This window comes from Mobula birostris, chromosome 21, assembly GCF_030028105.1.
Source record: "Mobula birostris isolate sMobBir1 chromosome 21, sMobBir1.hap1, whole genome shotgun sequence".
NCBI classification, from domain to species: domain Eukaryota; kingdom Metazoa; phylum Chordata; class Chondrichthyes; order Myliobatiformes; family Myliobatidae; genus Mobula; species Mobula birostris.
In genome coordinates, this window is record NC_092390.1 from 22,000,382 (window position 1) to 22,020,260 (window position 19,879).

Below are 19,879 nucleotides of genomic sequence, written 5' to 3' on the forward strand. Positions count from 1 at the left end.
ACTTTTTAAAAGAACTATAGAAATGACGTCAAAGAAATAATTTAAACAAGTTTGTGGCTTTTAGAGCCTTTTTGTAAGCTAGGAGAAATTGGGATCATTGTCCATTAAATAAATTTTCAGTCTTGTTATTTATTTATTTTAACTATTTAGAGATAATATGTGGAACAGGCCTTTCTGGCCCAACTAACTGTGCCACCCAGCAACCCACCTTTTTAACACTAGCCTAACCATAGGACAACTTACAATGGCCAATTGACCAATTAACCAGTACATCTTTGCACTGTGAGAAGAAACCCATGTGGTCACGGGGGGAACATACAAACTCCCTGAAGACGGCGCTGGAATTGAACTCCGGACTCTGATGTCCTGGGCTGTAATATGTCACGCTGATCACTACGTAGGTCATGGTCTCTCTTCATTGAAAGGGTAAGTGTAAATTCATCAGTAACCTTAATCCTTTCTTCCTTCCTTCCTTCCCCATAATGCTGGCTTCTGAACTTTTTGTTTCTAGTGAGCTCTGGTGTCTTCTGGTTCTCAGGGAATAGCCCTGAGAACCACAGATTCCTGCCTTGGATATTGTAGCTAGCACCCAACCAAGTGCTTTACTGTCGAGTTAATGGGCTGAAAATGGAATTAAAAAGTAATGAGGTCCTCCCACTGACATAGTCATAATCACTGCACTACTGGGTTGCCTGGGTCCTTTCTCTGTACCACTCTCCTTCCCATCTTCCCCATCTCCTCTATGTTAAACAAGGCAAGAATTCAAAGAGGGAAAAATGACAATGAAGAGATAAACTTCCAATTTGGAGGCAATTATGAATGTCTAAATTAGGTTCATACTTCTTAGGAAACCATAGAGTAGTAATTTGAAAAGTATATGGCTTTGAAACGGATTCAGATATGGTATTTCCTTGCATCTGCTGCTCTTCTCCTTCTGTGTGGTGGAGACTGTAGTCAAAGGTGCAATTGAAGAAGGCTAAATGTGTTGCTGGAGTGAATTTTGGAGATAAACAATGATACCTTTTGTCAAAATGGTAGTGCAAGCAAATGTTTCAGCTTTTCAAACAAAATGGATGGCTTTAAACTTTTTGAATATAATTATTGCTGTATTCATCCAAACCAATGGTGAGTTATCTACATCCACCTTATTTGTGACTTTAAATGGTAGGAAAGGTGTGATTAGGAGATAGAGAATGAGTCATGATACAGGATACTTAGTTTCTGAACCATAGCCTAATCCTATTGCATTTTCTACCAAATCCTATCAAGGTTAATCCTATGAGCTTTTTACCTTTTGAAGTCAGAGGTTTAATCCTAAAATAGTGCTGCTTAATCCAGAGGTCTGGTGTCTAATGTCAATGGGCTATTGCATCCTATGTAATTTGACTAAAATAAACTCTTTTTTGAAAAATATGTTGGTTTTTTGTTTACATCTGAAACAAAAAGATAATAATGTAACGAAGAAAATTATTTTAAAAAGGGGGTAGACCTACCACGGACAGAGAGGTGAGCCATGCTTGACATGGTGCCATACTTGTTGCTAGCTGTACACGTAAACACCCCGGAGTCTTCAGCAAAGGCTTCAGCAATTACCAGGGTGCATATCTCCTCTAAAAAGATTCAGATGAATTACAGATGCTTTCCAAACATATTCAAGTATTTAATCATGTAACAATACATTAGAGTCATAGTTGTCTGCTTTGCCTGTGTTTTCCTCGATACATATTATATATTGAATTAATGCATGCCTTTTTCACAATGTAATATGAACTTCAAATAGGCCAGTTGATGTTACAATTTATGCCCCCATAAATCCAGTGGTATTTTTTAAATAACTAACCAGTGGATAATCTCATTCAGGTGAAAAAAATATAAACCTATGGAGGGGTAAAGTCATTTAAGAGTCAAGTAATCATTTAAAGCTGGTGGAAAAGTATAAGTAGGAATCAGAAAGGAAAATTGAACCTTAACATTTATTTCAAGGGGACAAGAACATAAGGAGGTGATAATACGCTTCATTTTTTACAGTACTGTAGTCAGAATATGTTTGGAGCATTGGGTTTATTTTTAGTTACCTGTTATTCATTGATTCCATAGTTAAAACAGTGCACTGTGATGAAGAATGAGATAGATGGATCTACACTCATGATAGTTTATAAAGATGAGGTGATTTTACATAATTATGTACTGTATATACAATTCTGAGAGGAATTGACATGGTACAATCCAAAAGGAATTTAAGACACTGGTGGTCCTGGTTGGGGTGCAGTGAAAATTCATCTGAATGAATATATTGGCTGCCAGAGTAAAGTTATGGGAATATTTTCAATAAACTTTGCAGTGCCTTGATTTTACAGTCATCAGACGAATGAGGAATTTGATGTATTAACTTCAGACTTTAATTTCCATCTACATCTGCTTTTAAAGAGCCAGAATCTTTCCTCAAGTGTAAGATGGCAGTAAAATTATATATAGCCAAGCCATATTGAAACCAGACTCTTGGGCATGTGGGTGAGAACATTTATCATAACACTAAATATGTGATTGGGATCCAACATCTGACAGCCATTTTCAATGCATTAAAAATAGTATGATTGGGAATTGCAGATTGATTTTGTGAGATTTTCATCAACTCTACAATTCCATCAGAAAGCCAACAATGGAGCCAGAATGTCAATAAAATTAGTAAGCTTATGTGAATCAAATGCAGCTACGTAATAACTACTTAGAACTTCTGTTCATTAAGTGTCAGATCTTTTTTCTTTTAATTTAAAGTAGAACTAAATAGACAATGTATCTCAAACAACCAAAAAGTGATTTTTAGTTCACTGCTACCCTGTTCCTTGAGTATTTCAAAATATACATTTTTAAAAACTCTTTGGAAAAGAACTTTAGGTATTTTGGTGCACTAAATGGTTGCTAACAAAATCTGAAGTTATGTGAAACTGGGCAATCCTTGCTTTGAGAAACATCGTCATGATTTACTCCTCTTGAAAAGCATTAAAACCTGGCCTGTTCTTTTGACAAATGTTGCGGCCTTCTAGGAAATTGTTGTGTCATTTGTGCATTGACCAACAAGAGGAGCAAATCACAGAAGATGACCTAAGGGGAAACTTTTGCACATAGAGGGTGGTGAGTGTATGGTATGAGCTGCCAATAGGAAATGGGTGAGGCAGGGGCAATAGAATCTCTTTGATTGGTACATGAAGGTGAGGGGCCTGGAAGGACATGGGCTGCATGCAGGAAATTGGAACTAGATAGGTGGATATCGTGGTCAGCATAGACTTGTTGGCCTGAAGGGCCTGTTTTTGTGCTGTATTGCTCTATGACCCTAAATGTACCTGGTAGTAGGTTCTGTGAACAGTTAGCATAATCCTTAGTCTACTTAGAAGACAAATTCTCTTTTGTAATAATTATAGGGGTGCATGCTTTTGTACAAATACAGTAAAAACAATATCCTTGGAACTCTCTTTATGCATAGTTCACAACTTTCATTGAAATGTGCTCCACATTTTATTGCAAGTTACTTCTAAAATGCAAAAGCTAACCTTTTCATTTAATTAAAAATGTTTCCTAAAATGTGTATTGTGCACTGCACACTGCTTGTTTAACACATAAAACGCTGCAGGACTTTGACAGGCAGAACCTATGGTGGGAAATAGACAGTTAACATTTCAGATAGAGACCCTTAATCTGGACTGGAAACAAAAGGGGATGTAGCTGAATTTCCTTCAGTCCTTTATCACTTCCACCTATCACTGCCCAGCTTCTGACATCATTCCTGCTCACATGTGCAAGCGCCACTAGGTTACTGATGGACTTAGGTGAGTAATGTGATAGACAGAGGAGGGTGGGAATGATGTCAGAAGCTGGGCAGTGATAGGTGGAAGTGACAAGGGACTGAAGATGATGGAATAAAACAGTGAAGATACTGAAGCAGGAATAAATTGAGGAAGTTCGGGAGGGAAACCAGTGAGATGAATGTGTGGACGATAGGCAGATGGAGAGAGAGAGAAAGGGTGGTGGAGGGGAAAGTTATGGAATGATTGGAGTTAGCTGGATTAAGAGGAGAGAGAAAAAAAGGGAAAAAGAGAAAAAGAGAGGAAAAGGGACAGAGGGGCAGCAATTACCAGAAGTTTGAGAAATCAATGCTCATGCTGCCAGGTTGGAGAGAGCCCAGGAAAAATACGAGGTGATTTGATTTTCATTTGTCATGACCTGACTTTTGAGGAGGCCTTCCACAGATATGTCAGTGTGGGAAGTGAAGTGGAATTGAAATGGCTTACCACCGGGAGATCCCTATTGGCATGGCGAACACTATCTGTTTAAACTACTTTCTCTTTTAAAGTAATAATTTTAAACTCTACAGCATGCAACTGAAATTGAGAAAGGAAAGTAATAAAAATGATAGAAAGATGATCATAGCTTAATTCGAGTAGCAAATTAATGATAAACATGTCTAAGAAGGAATAGAAAAGAAATAAAGTGCCCAGAAATGTAATTGCATAATTATCTTTTAGCATTCAACAACTAAAAATTAACTTTAGAACATAAGAGAAAGGATCAGGAGCACACCATATAGCTCCTTGAACTTGTTCTGGCATTCAATAAGTCAAAGTCCAGTTTCTTGCCTGCTCCTCATAGCCCTTGATTCTATTATTGTCAAAAATTCAGTTTCTTTCAGCCTTAAATATATTCAGTGTCTAAGGCTTCACAGTTATCTAGGGTACAGAACTTCAAAAGTTCATGGCCACTGAGAGAAATTTGCTTCACTTCAATCTTGAATGAATATCTTAAACACATGCCTTTAGCTCTAGATTCCTCCATAAAGGGAAACATTGCCTCAGCAGTATGCTATTGAGTTCAGAATCTATTTCCATTAAGTACCCCCCATTCTTCAAAGCCACAGTAAATAAAAGCCCAATCATTCCTCTTGTGCTTATCTTGTTCCTAAGAATGAACCTACTGTATTTTTCTAAATTGATCTAAGGTCTTAAGTAAGAAGACCAGAAGCACTTTACAGTATGACAGGTGTGCCCTCACCAAAGCCATGGACGTTTATAGCAAAACTTCCCTATTTTATACTCAACTTTCCTTACAATAAAGGCCTATTTAACTTTTTATGAAGCAAATTAATTTCTGTATTTCATGCAGATGAATGATCATATCCTTCTGTATAGCATCATTCTATACTTTTACCCTGTTTAAAAACATTTTGTTTCTTTTATTCCCCTTAGATACCTAGATAGTCTTGCATTTCCCATTTATAATGCTTCTGCTAAATCACACTCCATGGCCACTTTATTAGGTACACCTGCCTGTTAATGCAAATATCAGACAATCATGGGGTTCAGTTGTTATTCAGACCAAACATCAGAATGGGGAAGAAATGTGATCTAAGCGACCATGGAATGATTGTTGGTGCCAGACAGGGTAGTTTGAGTATCTCAGAATCTTCTGATCTCCTGACAATGGTACAAAAAACAAAAAGCATCCAGGGTGCAAAGACACCTTGTTAAAGAGAGGGATCAAAGGAGAATGACTGAACTGGTTCAAGCTGACAAGAAGGTGACAGTAACTCAAGTAACTACATTTTACAACAGTGGTGGGCAGAAGAGCACCTTCAGATGCACAGTGTGTCAAACCTTCATATGGATGGGTTACAGCAGCAGGAGAATCCAACAGGTTTCACTCCTGAGGCCACTTGTTCAGCAGATTCAATGTCCTTCATATAACATACTTTCCTACCAACTCTTGTCAAAAAATTAGTTACAATACTTGGTCAAATTGTGTAAATGTACTAATTGTACTAATCTCAAAAGCACCCCATTAATTACTGTTTGAAAACCTAAAAATATTTCTTTCTTAATTCTCTATCACTTTAATCAACATGCTAATACATTACTCAACTCCTTGAATACATATCTTATGCAATAATTTTTAAGTGGTACTTTACTGAAAGTCTTCAGAAATCCAAATATATAACAAGTAAGAAGGATATTACCGTGAATAATGTTGAGTGATGGAGTAGCAAGGTTACAACAGCATTGTGGAAATATACAAGAGGACAGTGACTTTGAAGGATTTCAATTATCCTATATTAATGGATCTCTACTGCTTATTCCCAGAACAATTTGGCTTCATCCTATTATAGAATATGACATAAGATATTCTGCAGATACTGGAAATCCAGAGTAAATGCTGGAGGAACTCAGCAGGTTAGGAAGCATCAATGGAGAGGAACAAACAGTCCATTTTTCAGGCCGAGACATAAACTCAAGAGATTCTGCAGCGCCATCCAGGTACTAACTAGGCCTGAACCTGCCTAGCTTCTGAGATTGGGTGGGATTGAGTGCTTCCAGGCAAGTATAGCCATAGGTCAGCTGTTTATTCCCTTCCATTGATGCTGCTTGACTTTCTGAGTTCCTCCAGCATTTCATTGATGTTACCCTATCGTACATATCCCTTTGCCTTATCCATCCCTCTCCTATTGCAATTTAAAATTAACTTATTCTCTTGCTTTTCCAGTTCTGAAGGATTTGTAACCTATTTATGCTTTAATAAATCCTTTCTGCCTTGCAGAATGTTTCCATCACTTGTTTTTATCGAAGTGCAACCTCAATAAACATTACATGAATAAAATTACCCAGCAAAGTGAGTTAGAGAAGTACTGATATGCCACCTGAACTTCACCTTCCTTCTCCTTGCAATTGAAACCCTTTTTTATCGCGGGTCTCTAGAGACGTGGCACGTTAGCCCCGAACAGCCACTGGACTCAGTGGTGAGGAAACCACCTTTCTCAACCTCTGTACGTCTGGGGTGGTATGACTTGTGTTCCACCAAAACCAGAAAGTTGGGATGTCTCAACCACCCGAACCCCGAACTGTGCAAATACTGTGTAAATACTGCTCCCTTGCAATTAGCTGTCGGCAAGAAATAACAAATCGTATACTGCATACAATTATAAGGAAAAGTATATTTACAAATGTCAGCTTTATCGAACAGTTAGCAGGAAAAAGAAAATAAAAAAGGGCCCATTATAGTTAACCCAATCCAAATGTGCACGTAAGTTTGAGTTCATCTTGAAGTTGTCTTTAACATCCTCAGTCATCTTCCCTCCTGTCTTCTGCCAGCTCCTGCCAAAAAGACCTCGACCCACACCAGTGTCTGTCACAAAAAACTCTACGCCCAGCTTTCTCCAGAACCTTCTCCCAATTCCATCACCCTGAATGGCTGACACAACATAGCCCCTTATCTTTTGCTCAAACCCAAACATACTAAAAGCAGAACATACTGCTCTTACAGAACTGCTAAAATCAAATACCTGCTACATAGCAATAAAAATCGTAACCAGGGCATAACACAATTGTTCAGACATTATGCACACTCTGCACATTGTTACTTTGCACATTCTTACCTCATTGTAGCATTGTGATAGCAAGGAGCACACCACAACCATTTTGGATGGGAAGATTGTAACCAGTTGGGAGGACTGCTAAATTTCTGCTCACAAAATGCACATCACAGCCCAGCAATTTAAATATCTTCACATTTCTATCCTGCCAGTTTTTCCCTTGAGTTCATCAGAATTTAAGTCTGGGTCTATCAGAGCTGCTTACTGAAGGATACCTGCTTCTGAAGAATGTATTTAATATTCCTTTGGTTTGTTGATTCCTTAAATACATTGGTCTGATGTTTGATTTTATGAAAAGAGACACAAGAGATGGCAGATTTTGGAAAAGAGAGCAAAATCAACTGCTGGAAGAACTCAGTGGGTCAAGCAGCATCAGTGCAGAGGGAATAAAAGATCAATGCTTTGGTTTGAGTCCCTATATCAGGACTGGTTTAAAAGGACATCCTTTATTCCCTCCAATAAAGTATCCATGAAGAGTCTGGATATGTATATGACTGGACTGCCATATAACAAAAACAAAAATCTCCAGGAACATGTCTGCTTCTTAATAGAGCCGAAACATCTGCAATTTAGAAACAAATACAGTTGAACGTGGCATTGTTCTTGTACATGTTGGTAGTAACTTGACTTACAAACCTACTTCTTCTCTCATCACCTCACACCCAGTAAAGAGATCTGGCAAAAAATATTTCAATATCTGCCAGATATATTTATGAACTTGTGTCTGGCAAAAAACCCTATAAATATTTCAGAAAACAAACTGAACAAACCAATTCCTACTAATGGGTCAGAAAGAAACTCCCTTGAGTAACTATTGCAATATACACAGGTCATGATGAAGGGTCTTGGCCCGAAACATTAACTGTTCATTCATTTCCATAATGCTGCCTGACTGGCTGAGTTCCTCCAGCGTTTTGTGTGGGTTGCTCTAGATTCCCAGCATCTAAGTACATAGTCTCTTGTGTTTATTATTGGGTACATATTGCAGTATTTTCATGAATCTTAATTATTTTTCTCTTGTTTTTACTGGGAAATTTCAGGAAATTGAAAAACCCACAGTTCCAAAGTAAAATTTAGAAATGAATTATTGTTCTAGTATAACAATTTGCTTGTGTTATTGGCAATCTATAGATCCCAATTCTACTCAAGGAAATTAAATAGGGAAATTGTCAAGCTGGAGTATTTCTGTTGGATATTTTAAAATTTAAATCTATTTCCAAACATGCAAAACCTACTGGGTTACACATTTCCAAATAATCTCATCTAAATGATCCAGTGTAATACTTTGATGAGACATTAACACCAATGCTGGATCCAGCTCAGTTGGATCCAAAAGATCCATGGACTCTTACAGCAAGAATGATGTCTCCTTCAGGTTTCAGGGTGATTGTAGATCAATTATATTGTGCCTAGAGGTCAATGAACAGTAGTGTTCCACAGAGAACTGTTCTGGGACCCCTGCTCTTTGTGATTATCATAAATACCTTCCAGGACATAGAAGATATCCCAAATTAGTTGGGACTACAGAATGCCATACCTGAGACTAGAAACTAGGAACAATGAAAATAAAACTAATTCAAGAAAGTTATATTCCTCACTGGCATCTAAGGAGGTTCAGAGTTATTCATCACTAAGTTGCTTCAATATTCTACAAAGGCTTTAATCAGCCAAGTAATGAAATATTACAAACCATCTTTGGAAAGACAGGTCTTCAAGGCACAATAGAGATAAAATCTAGACAAGCAAACAAACTGAACAGCTTAGCCTAAGCCACTTATGACACTTTTCAATTGTGGTACGACGAGACAGAACGTCTGGTCATTTGTAAGATCATGACAGGTAAATCACCACAAAATGTATCATTAATGCATTTAGTGTTCAATGCTTATGCCAAAAGCAAGTGCCCCTATAGCCTATAAATTCACAACTTGCATTTCATAAAATGGTCCAATGAAGTGAAAACACAAAAATAATCTTTAATCGCTAAACCTGAGATTAATTGAGACCTAACATGTGCAATTGAATTTTTTTAAAAACATTGAATATAAGATTCTGAACACATTCGAGATTAACATCTTTGTTACTGTAATGAGCCATCCAGGAGAAATGTCATAGCAATACAAGAGAAATTATGTGAGGATTTGAACTCCATAGGCCATTGGATTTGGCAGCAAAAAGAGGTTAAGAGTCCAGAAGAAGAAATCCATAAACATATTGACAATGTAGCACATGCATTTGCCAATCCTTAGTTTTCTTCAATTGGCCATGTTAGTCATGTACTATTGGCATTAAATTTTATTTATAGGCAGAGACATTTGATCACATATTGCTAGTTATTTCAACATCAAGTAATTAAAAACTTCTGATTCATTGCATGTCACGTTGGGATTTCAATGAAGTTCTTCCTGGTGTTGCTCTTACATCATTGAGTCAGAGTCATAGAGTACTACACAGCACAGAAACAGGCCTTTCAGCCCATCTAGTCATAACAATTTAGTCCCATCAACCTGCACCCAGACCATAGCCCTCTATACCCTTCCCATGTGCCTATCCAACTTTTTCTTAAATACTGAAACTGAACCCACTTTCACTACTTCCACTGGCAGCTTGTTCCACATTCTCATCACCCTCAGAGTGAAGAAATTCCCCCTCATATTCCCCTTAAACATTTTACCTTTCATCCTTAACCCATGATCTCTAATTGTCGTCTCACCTAACCTCAGTCGGAAAAGCCTGCTTGGATCTACCCCATCTATGCCCCTCATAATTCTGTATACCTCTACCAAATCTTCCCTCATTCTCTTATGCTCTAAGGAATACAATTATTCAACCTTTTCCTATACTTAGGTCCTGAAGTTCTGGCAACATCTTTGTAAATATCCTTTGCAAGCTTTCAACCGTATTGATATCTTTCCTGTAAGTAGGTGACCAGAACTGGACACAATACTCCAAATTAGGCCTCACTGTCTCATACAGCTTCAACATAATATTCTAACTCCTGTACTCAATACTTTGATTTATGAAGGACAATGTGACAAAAGCTCTCTTTACAACCCTATCTAACTGTGACACCAATTTCAAGGAATTATGGATCATAATTCCAAAATCCCTCTATTCTACCACATTCCTCAGTGTCCTACCACTCACCATGTAAGTCTTACCATAGTTTGTCCTCTCAAAGTGCAACAACTCACACTTGTCTGCTTTCAATTCTATCTACCATTTTTCCAGCTGGTCCAGTTCCCTCTTCAAGATTTGGTAGCCTTCCTCGCTGTCCACTGCACCTCTAATCTTGGCGTCACTTGAAAATTTGCTAATCCTGTTTACATTATCATCCAGATTGTTGATATGGATGACAAACAACAATGGACCCAGCACCAATCCCTATGGCACATCACTAGTCACAGGCCTCCAGTCAGAGAGGCAACCATCTATTACTGCTCTCTGACTTCTCCTATGAAGTCATCATTCAATTTACTACCTTATCCTGAATGCCAAGTGATGAACCTTCTTGACCAACCTCCCATGTGGGACCTTATCAAAGGTTCTGTTAAAGTCCATGTAAACCACATCCACTACCATGCCTTCATCAACTTTCTTGGTAACTTCCCTGTAAAACACTAACATTGGTTTGACACAACCTACCCCACCACAAAGTCATATTGACTAACCCTAATCAGTTCTTGTCTATCTAAATATTTATATATTTGGTTGCTAGTCAGATTGTCAGCAGGTGGTAAGAGTGGGCTCCTTCACCTCTGCTCCTCTGACCCTCAACACAGGTCATAGGTGCCCCTCAGAGTTGTGTCCTAAGCCCCCTCCTATATTCTCTGTATACCCATGATTGAGTCGCCACCCACAGCTCCAATCTGATAATTAATTTTGCTGATGATACTATGCTAATTGGCCTAATCCCAAATAATAATGAGGCAGCCTGAAGAAGTCATTACACTGACACAGTGGTGTTAAGAAAACAACCTCTCCCTCAATGTCACAAAAACAAAGGAGCTGGTTGTGGACTACAGGAGGAATGAAGACAAGCTAACCCTTTGTTGACATCAATGGATCTGGGGTTGAGAGAGTGAACAGCTTTAAGTTCCTTGGTATACACATCACCGAGGATCTCATGTGGTCTATATACATCGGCTGTGTGGTGAAAAAGGCACAACAGCACCTCTTTCACCTCAGCCAGTTGAAGAAGTTTGGTGTGGGCCCCTATATCCTAAGAACTTTCTACAGGAGCACAACTGAGAGCATCCAGACACGTGGCATCACTGCCTGGTATGGGAACTGTCCTTCCCTCAATCGCAGGACTCTACAGAGAGTCGTGCAGACAGCCCAGTGCATCTGTAGATGTGAACTTCCCCATTATTCAGACATTTACAAAGAAAGGTGAGTAAAAAGGGCCTGAAGGATCACTGGGGACCCGAGTCACCCCAACCACCAACTGTTTCAGCTGCTACCATCCAGGAAACGGTACCGCAGCATAAAAGCCAGGACCAACAGACTCTGGGATAGCTTCTTCCACCAGACCATCAGACTCATTATTTCATGCTGATACAATTGTATTTCTATATTATATTGACTGTCCTGTTGAACATACTATTTACTATAAATTGCACATTGCACATTTAGATGGAGATGTAACATAAAGATTTTTACTCCTCATGTATATGAAGGATGTAAGAAATAATGTCAATTCAATTCAATTCTCAGAATACCTTCCAATAACTTACCCACTACTGATGTTAGCTTTACTGGTCAATAATTTTCCAACTTATTTTTAGAGACTTTCCCATATCTCATTCAGCTCAATGCATAGATGACCATGCTGATCTTCAAGAGGACCAATTCTATCCCTTGCTATCCTTGTGCTCTTAATATACCTGTAGAAACCTTTGGGAATCTCCTTCAGCTTGCCTGCTAGAACAACCTCATGTCTAAAGTGATCTAAAGACCAGATATGCTTAAAGTTACATTGTCCATACATGGTTCATTTGGATGATCATACAGAGAAAAATTGGATTTTTACTGCTCTAGACTCACACATTAAGGTAACTCTCATACTTATGTTTTCGTCTCCTCTCCAACTGACCTCTTCTCCTAATCTGTTCCAGCACAACTCTCAGATACCTTGATGAACACAACCCTCTAATGGCTCTCTCACCTACCCTGGGGACCCTTTCTCCAATGACCAGTCCGAGGCCCACTCAGGCCCTCTGATAGGCAAAGTGTCAAAATCCAATGCAATACCCCAATAATAATCTGTAAATTAAAGTGTAAAAAGTGTTGTGATCAATATTTTTCCTTCAACTGACAACATGCAAATGAATTATCTGGTTATTTTCACACTGTTGTGCATATATTTGCTGTATTAGAAAAGTGATCATGTCCAAAGCTACTGTGCCATTGTCCGTGAAGCACTGTGAAACCTGTGGCCATGAAATTCAGTATGGAAATGCCTCTCTATATTTTGATTTCTTTCAGTCCAAAAAATGTTTGAATAAAGCCAGTAATGTTGGGAGTCTCACCAAATTGTTAACCAGGGCCTTGAGTTTGTATTCAGGCTGAAATTATTCTGTAAATGTGGTACTATTGGGTACTAATCATCATTATGAATCTCATAATTAAGCTTTTAAATATCATAATGACATTGTAGATGGTATTATAGTCTTTCTACAGTCCCAGTAATCTTTTAAGATTGTGATTTTGCTACATTTGCTTTTAGTTTCTCACCATTGTACAAATGAATTTACAGAAAAAGTGCAGAATGATCATTGATATCTTCTTCCTTTAAATAAATTGTTAATTACTACAATTCTTGCTAATTTTACCTAAATATGCACTACATGAAAATCCCATAAATTGCAAAATATCCAAACACTCACCTGAATCGCTCATTGATCTTGGCTCTACATCAATAAAAAGCAAACAGGAAAGGACAAAAAGTAAAAGTCCATTAGGACAACTATCTTTTTTTTAAAAATGGTAAGCATTTAAAGAGTGGTTATTTAAAGAATAAAACATACATGTTGCAAATAAAATTCATTTGAATCTGTTCAAAATTGGTGAATAGTTTTAATGTTAGAGAACTAAAAGTATTTAACTCCTGTGGAAGTTATACTTTAAAATATTTAGAATCATTGCCAAGTAAGCCTCTTTTGAGATTGTTCACAAGTCAGCTGAGTTTGCTTTTAGTAGCTATACTGCACAATGTTATGATTCTGCAAGCAATCATTCCCTTTTAAAGAAGCAAATCTAATTATAGCAAACAGCCGCAGCCTCAGTTCATCTAGAGATTTCTGCTTATTGTAGAATTCAAAAATTTGAGGTTGGTTACCTGACAGTGATTAATATAAAAGTTCCTGATATATTCTTTATATTCTCTTGTATATTCATTGCAACTGCCTCTTACTTTTGACCTCTTCTTTGTCATAAAGATGGAATTTCCAAATACAAGTAATTTACTGGGGTATTCATAGAGGCCCTTGAAATCATGAAAAACTGTGAGACATATGACATATTTTGTTTGGTACTGTTCTCATTCATATACGTAAGCATAATGAATCCTAAGTGTTGGAATCAGCTCGTATATTGTCTATATTCCAGATTTCTCCTCTATTTGCTCCACATGTTTAAAGTGGTAGGATTATTTTTTGTATTTTTGAAAGGCTCTTTGGATGCAATCTATGTGGAGAGATGATCAAAGGATAATGTTAAAAAGGATATTTTAAAACATTTTATGTCGAGTTTTAGGCCATTGATCCTTAAGATACTTACTCAGATCAGGTGATATGAACATATTAGGATGTCATGAATTTAGCCAGGGTGTAAACAGGGTTTACAGGAATGACAGCCTTTAGTTCTGGAAGACTAGGGTGTCTTAATTGACAGATGATATTAAGATATTGTAGAAATTTTGAAGGATTAAGACTCAATAGATCAGAAATTTGCTTAATTTACTGGAGAGTAAATGAGGTTGCACTATTTAAGATCACGACAAACTATAAATACTAAACATTAGTGCAATACACTATCAACATATTGGACGCGATTTTTTCCCCCCAGGCTTTAGGGAGAGAGGAGGAGCATGAGATTAATTGAATAGGTAAACCTATCTTTGCATATCTATTTGTTTCAACTGCACAGTTGTTAATATAATTTGGTCAAAAAAATGTTAGCAACAACCAAACAACTTGTTCCTGTGGTGTCCTATATTTTAAAAAGTAGCATAAACAGGGTGAATGGCCTTTTATTAGGTTATCATACTATGAAAGCTATTTAAAAAGGAAGAACAGGTAAATGCCAGCCTTTTTACTCCATTAAATGCCCTGGAGTTTCTGGCATCAATGGGCCATAATTTGAAAGCCCATATTTTATTACCAGCTAGTTTCTGTACACTGGTGAAGCAGGACATTGATAAAATTTCCCAACATTTACACTGGAAATCTGCTCTTGGACCATCATTAAGTAAACATTTACCTTCTTTTCCTGTCAGAAGGTTGCCTGACCAAAGCACAAGAAGCCAGATTTCAACTGCCTGCTCACTAACAGCCTTTGCTGGTAAATCACTCATTTATTGCAGTGCCAGGCATGAGAAATCTTCCATCCTTGTACTGATAGATGACCTTTGCTGCCAGTGATTCAAGCTTCACCAAAGATTTTTTGGCACACCTGCATTAGTGAGTAGGAGGTGATATTTGCTCAGTGAAATTAAGGAAAGGATTCAAACCTATAGCTCAGTCTAGGTCTAGGGTGTGCTATGGTGAGAGAACTACACTATAGGGCTTGGCATATTAAACTGCATGATAGTAAATCCAATAATATGTCATTAATATATTGGAACATAAATGATAAAACATGAGCCCAGTATTTTCTGTTGGTTTCTCCTGACTACTTCAATCAACTCTTTTCTGATCCAAAAAAGAGGATTATCAGTATGATAAACCTGAAATCCAAAGCACTAGATCAGTAAGTGGAGGGACAGAAAGGAAGGTAAATGTCACGACCAGTAAGTTAATAAAGAAGGACGGGCAGAGACAAGATAAGAGGCAAGATGGGATGCATAGCTTGAAGTGTGCTTATGTTAATGCTAAGAGTATTAAGGACAAGGAAGGTGACCTCAGAACTGAATTGTATGTGGAACTATAATGTGACTATTACAGAGACTTGATTGAGAGGGAAAGAACCAGATATTTAACATTCCGGGGTTTCTATTTTTAGTAAAGATAGAGAGGCAGGTGGGGAGGGGGAGATGCATTATTCATTAGGGACATCAGAGCTGCACTCGGAGAGGACATAATGGAGGGTTCATCCATTGAGTTTACATGGGAAAAATTAAAAAATAGGAAAAGTGTAATCACTCTGATGGGGTTATACTACAGACCCCCCAAGTAACCATCATGACATTAACAGACAAATATATAGGCAGATTAGGGAAAGGTGCAAAAACAACAGCATTGTATCATAATAGTGAGTGACTTCAACTTCCCCAACATAAACTGGAACTTCCTTTGTGCAAGGGATTTAGGTGGAACAATATTTGTTAGATGCATCCAAGATCAGCATATAGGTGGTCCAATTAAAGGAGAGGCCATACTGGACTGATATTTGGGAAATGAGCTTGGCCAGGTGATTGAACTTTCAGTGTGAGAACATTTTAAGAATGAGAGATCACAATTCCATAAATTTAAAGAAATAAGGATATATATGTACCTTGCAGGAGAGTATTAAATTGGAAAAGAACAAATTATAAGAATATTACACAGGAACCAGTGAGAGTTAATTGGGAACAGCTGCTTCTGGACAAGTCCACATCTGATATGAAGAGGGCATTTAAAGATCAACTGCAAAATGTATAGAACAGGTGTGTTCCAGTAAGATGATGATACCCTTGGTCACAGCAGTTTCTATGGGACCAACCAAAAGAGTTTTTTTTAAAACATATTCTTATGTTTACAAGACCTTGCTGGACATTAAGAATTTAAAGTACTACAGGTCTACCCCATCAGCAAGTTAGTCGTTGGTAGAGAAACTGGACGGTGCAGGTCATGCTGCTGCCTGCTTCAGAGAGGCCGCAGAGAATTCGGTGTGAAACCTAACAGGGAGTGGTTGTCTTAGTCACTTTTCTTGTAATTGCAAGACCCTGTTGGATATTGTTAATGTGGAATGCTGCAAGTCCATTTCATTGATTTATTGGCGGGTGGTGGGGCAGCTGCGTGGCCTTGGTCATAGTGAAGACTAGGCCTCAAGCTGCAATGACACCTGTTACAGCCATCCAAGAGAGAGGCATTGGAGTTGGTGCAGCCTGCAGTATTTGCTCATCAAAAGACAAGCCGTATTGTGTTTGACTCCAGGTTGCTGCAACATTCATGGACTCAGAGTCTTGTACTATTTTTTTGTGTGACTGTATTTTACTGACATTTTATATGTCCTTGCTATCTTATATGTGCCTTGTGCTGTGTGTGACTGTTGGTACTATGTTTTACACCTTGGTTCTGGAGTAATGCTTTCATTTGGATGTATTCATGGATATTCATGTGTGATAATAATGACAATTAAACTTGAACTTGAAGAAAGGAGGATAATATTGGCAAGATAAAGGAACCTTAGATATTGAGAGAGATGATGAATTTAGTCAAGGAGAAAAAGGAAGTGTATATAAGGTTTAGAAAGTAAAAATCAAATGGAGCCCAAAAGAATTGTGAAGAAAATTAGAAAAGTATTCTAGAAAGTAATTTAGAGAACTAGGTGGACTCATAAAAGATCCTTGGCAAGTAGGATTAAATAGAATCCCAAGACACTCTGCACTTACATTAAGAGCAAGTGGAAAACTAGGGAGAGGGTAGAATAAAAGAGAGGACATGTGCCTGGAAGCAAAGGTATATGGGTAACAATCAAAAAATGTTTTGTGTTCATATTTACCAAGGTGAAGGAAATATAGGATAGTGGGCTCGTTGTGAAATATGCTAATATGCTAGGGTGTTTGAAATTAAGGAAGAGGTAATTTGGATCTCTTGAAGAACATGAAGGTGGAGAAGTCCCCAGAGTCTGATGGGATACACCGCAGGTTTATGAGACAGCCAAGAGATGGGATTTCTGGTGCCTTGACAAAGATCTTTGTTACTTCTAGTTAGATGAGAAGACCCAGAGGACTGGTGAGTAACTACGTTGTTTTGTTCTTTAAGAAGGCGGATAGCGATAATCCTGGCACTGGTAGGATTCATGCTGATAGTAGGAAAGTTGTTAAAAGAGGATTCTTAGGGAGGATTTGGAGAACAATGGCTTAATTGGGAATCGTCAGCTTGACTTAGTGTTGGGTAAGACTTGTCTTGCCAACTTAAGTTTTTCAAGGAGGTGAATGATAAAGGGAGGGCTTGACGTTATTTCCATGGATTTTAGTAAGACATTTGGCAAGGTTCCATATGGTAGGTTCATCCAAATGACTCAGATGCATAGGATCCACTGTGACACAATTTTTTGGATTAGGAATTGGCTTGCCCATAGAAGACAGAGGGTAATGGTCAATGTGCAGCAGGTATCCGTACTGGAATTCTGTGGTTTGCGAAACTTGAAATGATTTGGATGAAGTGGTTTGTAAGTTTGCTAGACAACACAAAGACTGGTGGCATGGTGAAAGATGTAAAAGATCACCAGATATGACAGGAAAATGCCATATGGAAATTATTATGGCCAAATTCCTGTATTTCCTATGGTGGGAGAGTCTAGGACCAGAGGACACAGCCTCAGAAGAGAAGGGCGACCACTTAGAACAGAGATGAAGAGTAATTTCTTATGCTAGAGAGTGGTGAATCTGTGGAATTCATTGTCACAGGTGGCTGTGGAGGCAAAGTCATTGGGTATATATTAAGTCAGAGCATGAAGGGATATGGGGAGAAGGCAGTAGACTGGGGCTGAGAGGGATCAGCCATGATGAAATGGCAGGGTCCTCATGAAATGAATTTGGCCATTTGGTGATTTCCCCATAACCTCTGACACCCTGACAAACCAAAAACCTATTAACCCCTGCTTTAAGTATTCTCAATTACTTGGCCTCCACAGCCATCGTGGCAATGAAATCCACAAATTCATCACATTCCAGCTAAAAAATTCCTCCTCATATCTGTTCTAAATGGACATCCCTCTATCCTGCACAAAGCTGTTCCCTTTGGTCCTAGATTCACCACTATAGGGAACATCCTCTCTACATCCACTCTATGTAGGTTTTTCAAGGTTTGATAGGTTTCAATGAGATGCTCCCTCATTCTTCTAAACTCAAATGAGTACAGGCTCAGAGCAATCAAACGCTCTTCATACAATAACCCTTTCATTCCAGGAATTATTCTCGTGAACCTCCTCTGGACCTTCTCCACTACCAAGGCATCTTTTCTTAGTTAAGGTGACCAAAACTGCTTTCGATAATCAGTCCGGTCTGACCAATGACTTATAAAGCCGCAGAGTCACATCCTTGCTCTTACGTTCTAGTCCTCATGAAATGAATGCTAATATTGCATTTGCCTTCCTTGCCACCAACTCAATCTGCGAGTTAACCTTTCAGGAATCCTGCACAAGGACTCTCAAGTCCCTTTATATGTCTGATTTTTTAATTTTCTCCCCTTTTAGAAAACAGTCTATGCCTTTATTTCTTCTATCAAAGTGCATGACCATAAACTTCCCTACACTATATTCCATCTGCAACTTCTTTGCCCATTCTTCTAATCTGTCCAGTCATTCTGCAGACTCCATGATTCCTCAAAACTACCTGCCCCTCCACTTATCTTTGTATACTATCCTTATGGCTATTTTTTTAGTTTCCTTCTGTTGCTTTTGAAAAGCTTTCTTACCCTTTAACTTCCCACTAATTTTGGCTATATTATATGCCCTCTTTTTGCTTTTATGCTGTTTTTAACTTCCTTTGTCAGTCTCATCTTCTCTTTAAAATAATTCTTCATCGTTGGGATGTATCTATTCTGCGCCTTCCAAATTGCCCGCAGAAATTTCAGCCATTGCTGTTCTGCTGTCATTCCTGCTAGTGTCCCCTTTCATTCAATTTTGGCAGCTCCTCTTTCATGCCTCTGTAATTCCCTTTAATCCCGTGATACATCTGACTTTATCTTCTCCCACGAAATGCAGGGTGAATTCTATCATATTATGATTATTAGCTCCGTAGGTTTCCTTTACTTTCAGATAGCTAATCAAATCTAGTTCATAACACAACACCCAATCCAGAATTACCTTTCCCCTAGTGGGCTCAACCACAAACTACTCTAAAAAGCCATAGGTAACTGCCAATCTCTAATTGCACTACAAAATCATCTACCTTATTCTGTGTGCTATGTGCTTTCAAATACAACATTTTCAGTCCTGTATTCATCACCCTTTTTAATTTTGTCCCCATGTTACACTTCCTCAGCCCTATCACTCCATTTCCCATTCCCCTGCCAAATTAGTTTAAATCCTTCCCAA

The 19,879-nt window shown here is 38.2% G+C and overlaps 1 protein-coding gene across 5 annotated transcripts in view; it reads right to left on the reverse strand.

Moving 5' to 3' along the window:
- Window positions 1-19,879, reverse strand: part of mypn (myopalladin) — a 285,202-nt gene that overhangs the window by 95,442 nt on the left and 169,881 nt on the right. For all 5 annotated transcript variants that reach the window (XM_072239158.1, XM_072239157.1, XM_072239159.1 and 2 more), the window contains 2 exons: window positions 13,303-13,326; window positions 1,494-1,610 (listed from right to left, as the gene is read on the reverse strand). In XM_072239158.1, coding sequence (XP_072095259.1) covers window positions 1,494-1,610; window positions 13,303-13,326 — 141 coding nt within the window. The remainder of the gene's footprint in view (window positions 1-1,493; window positions 1,611-13,302; window positions 13,327-19,879) is intronic.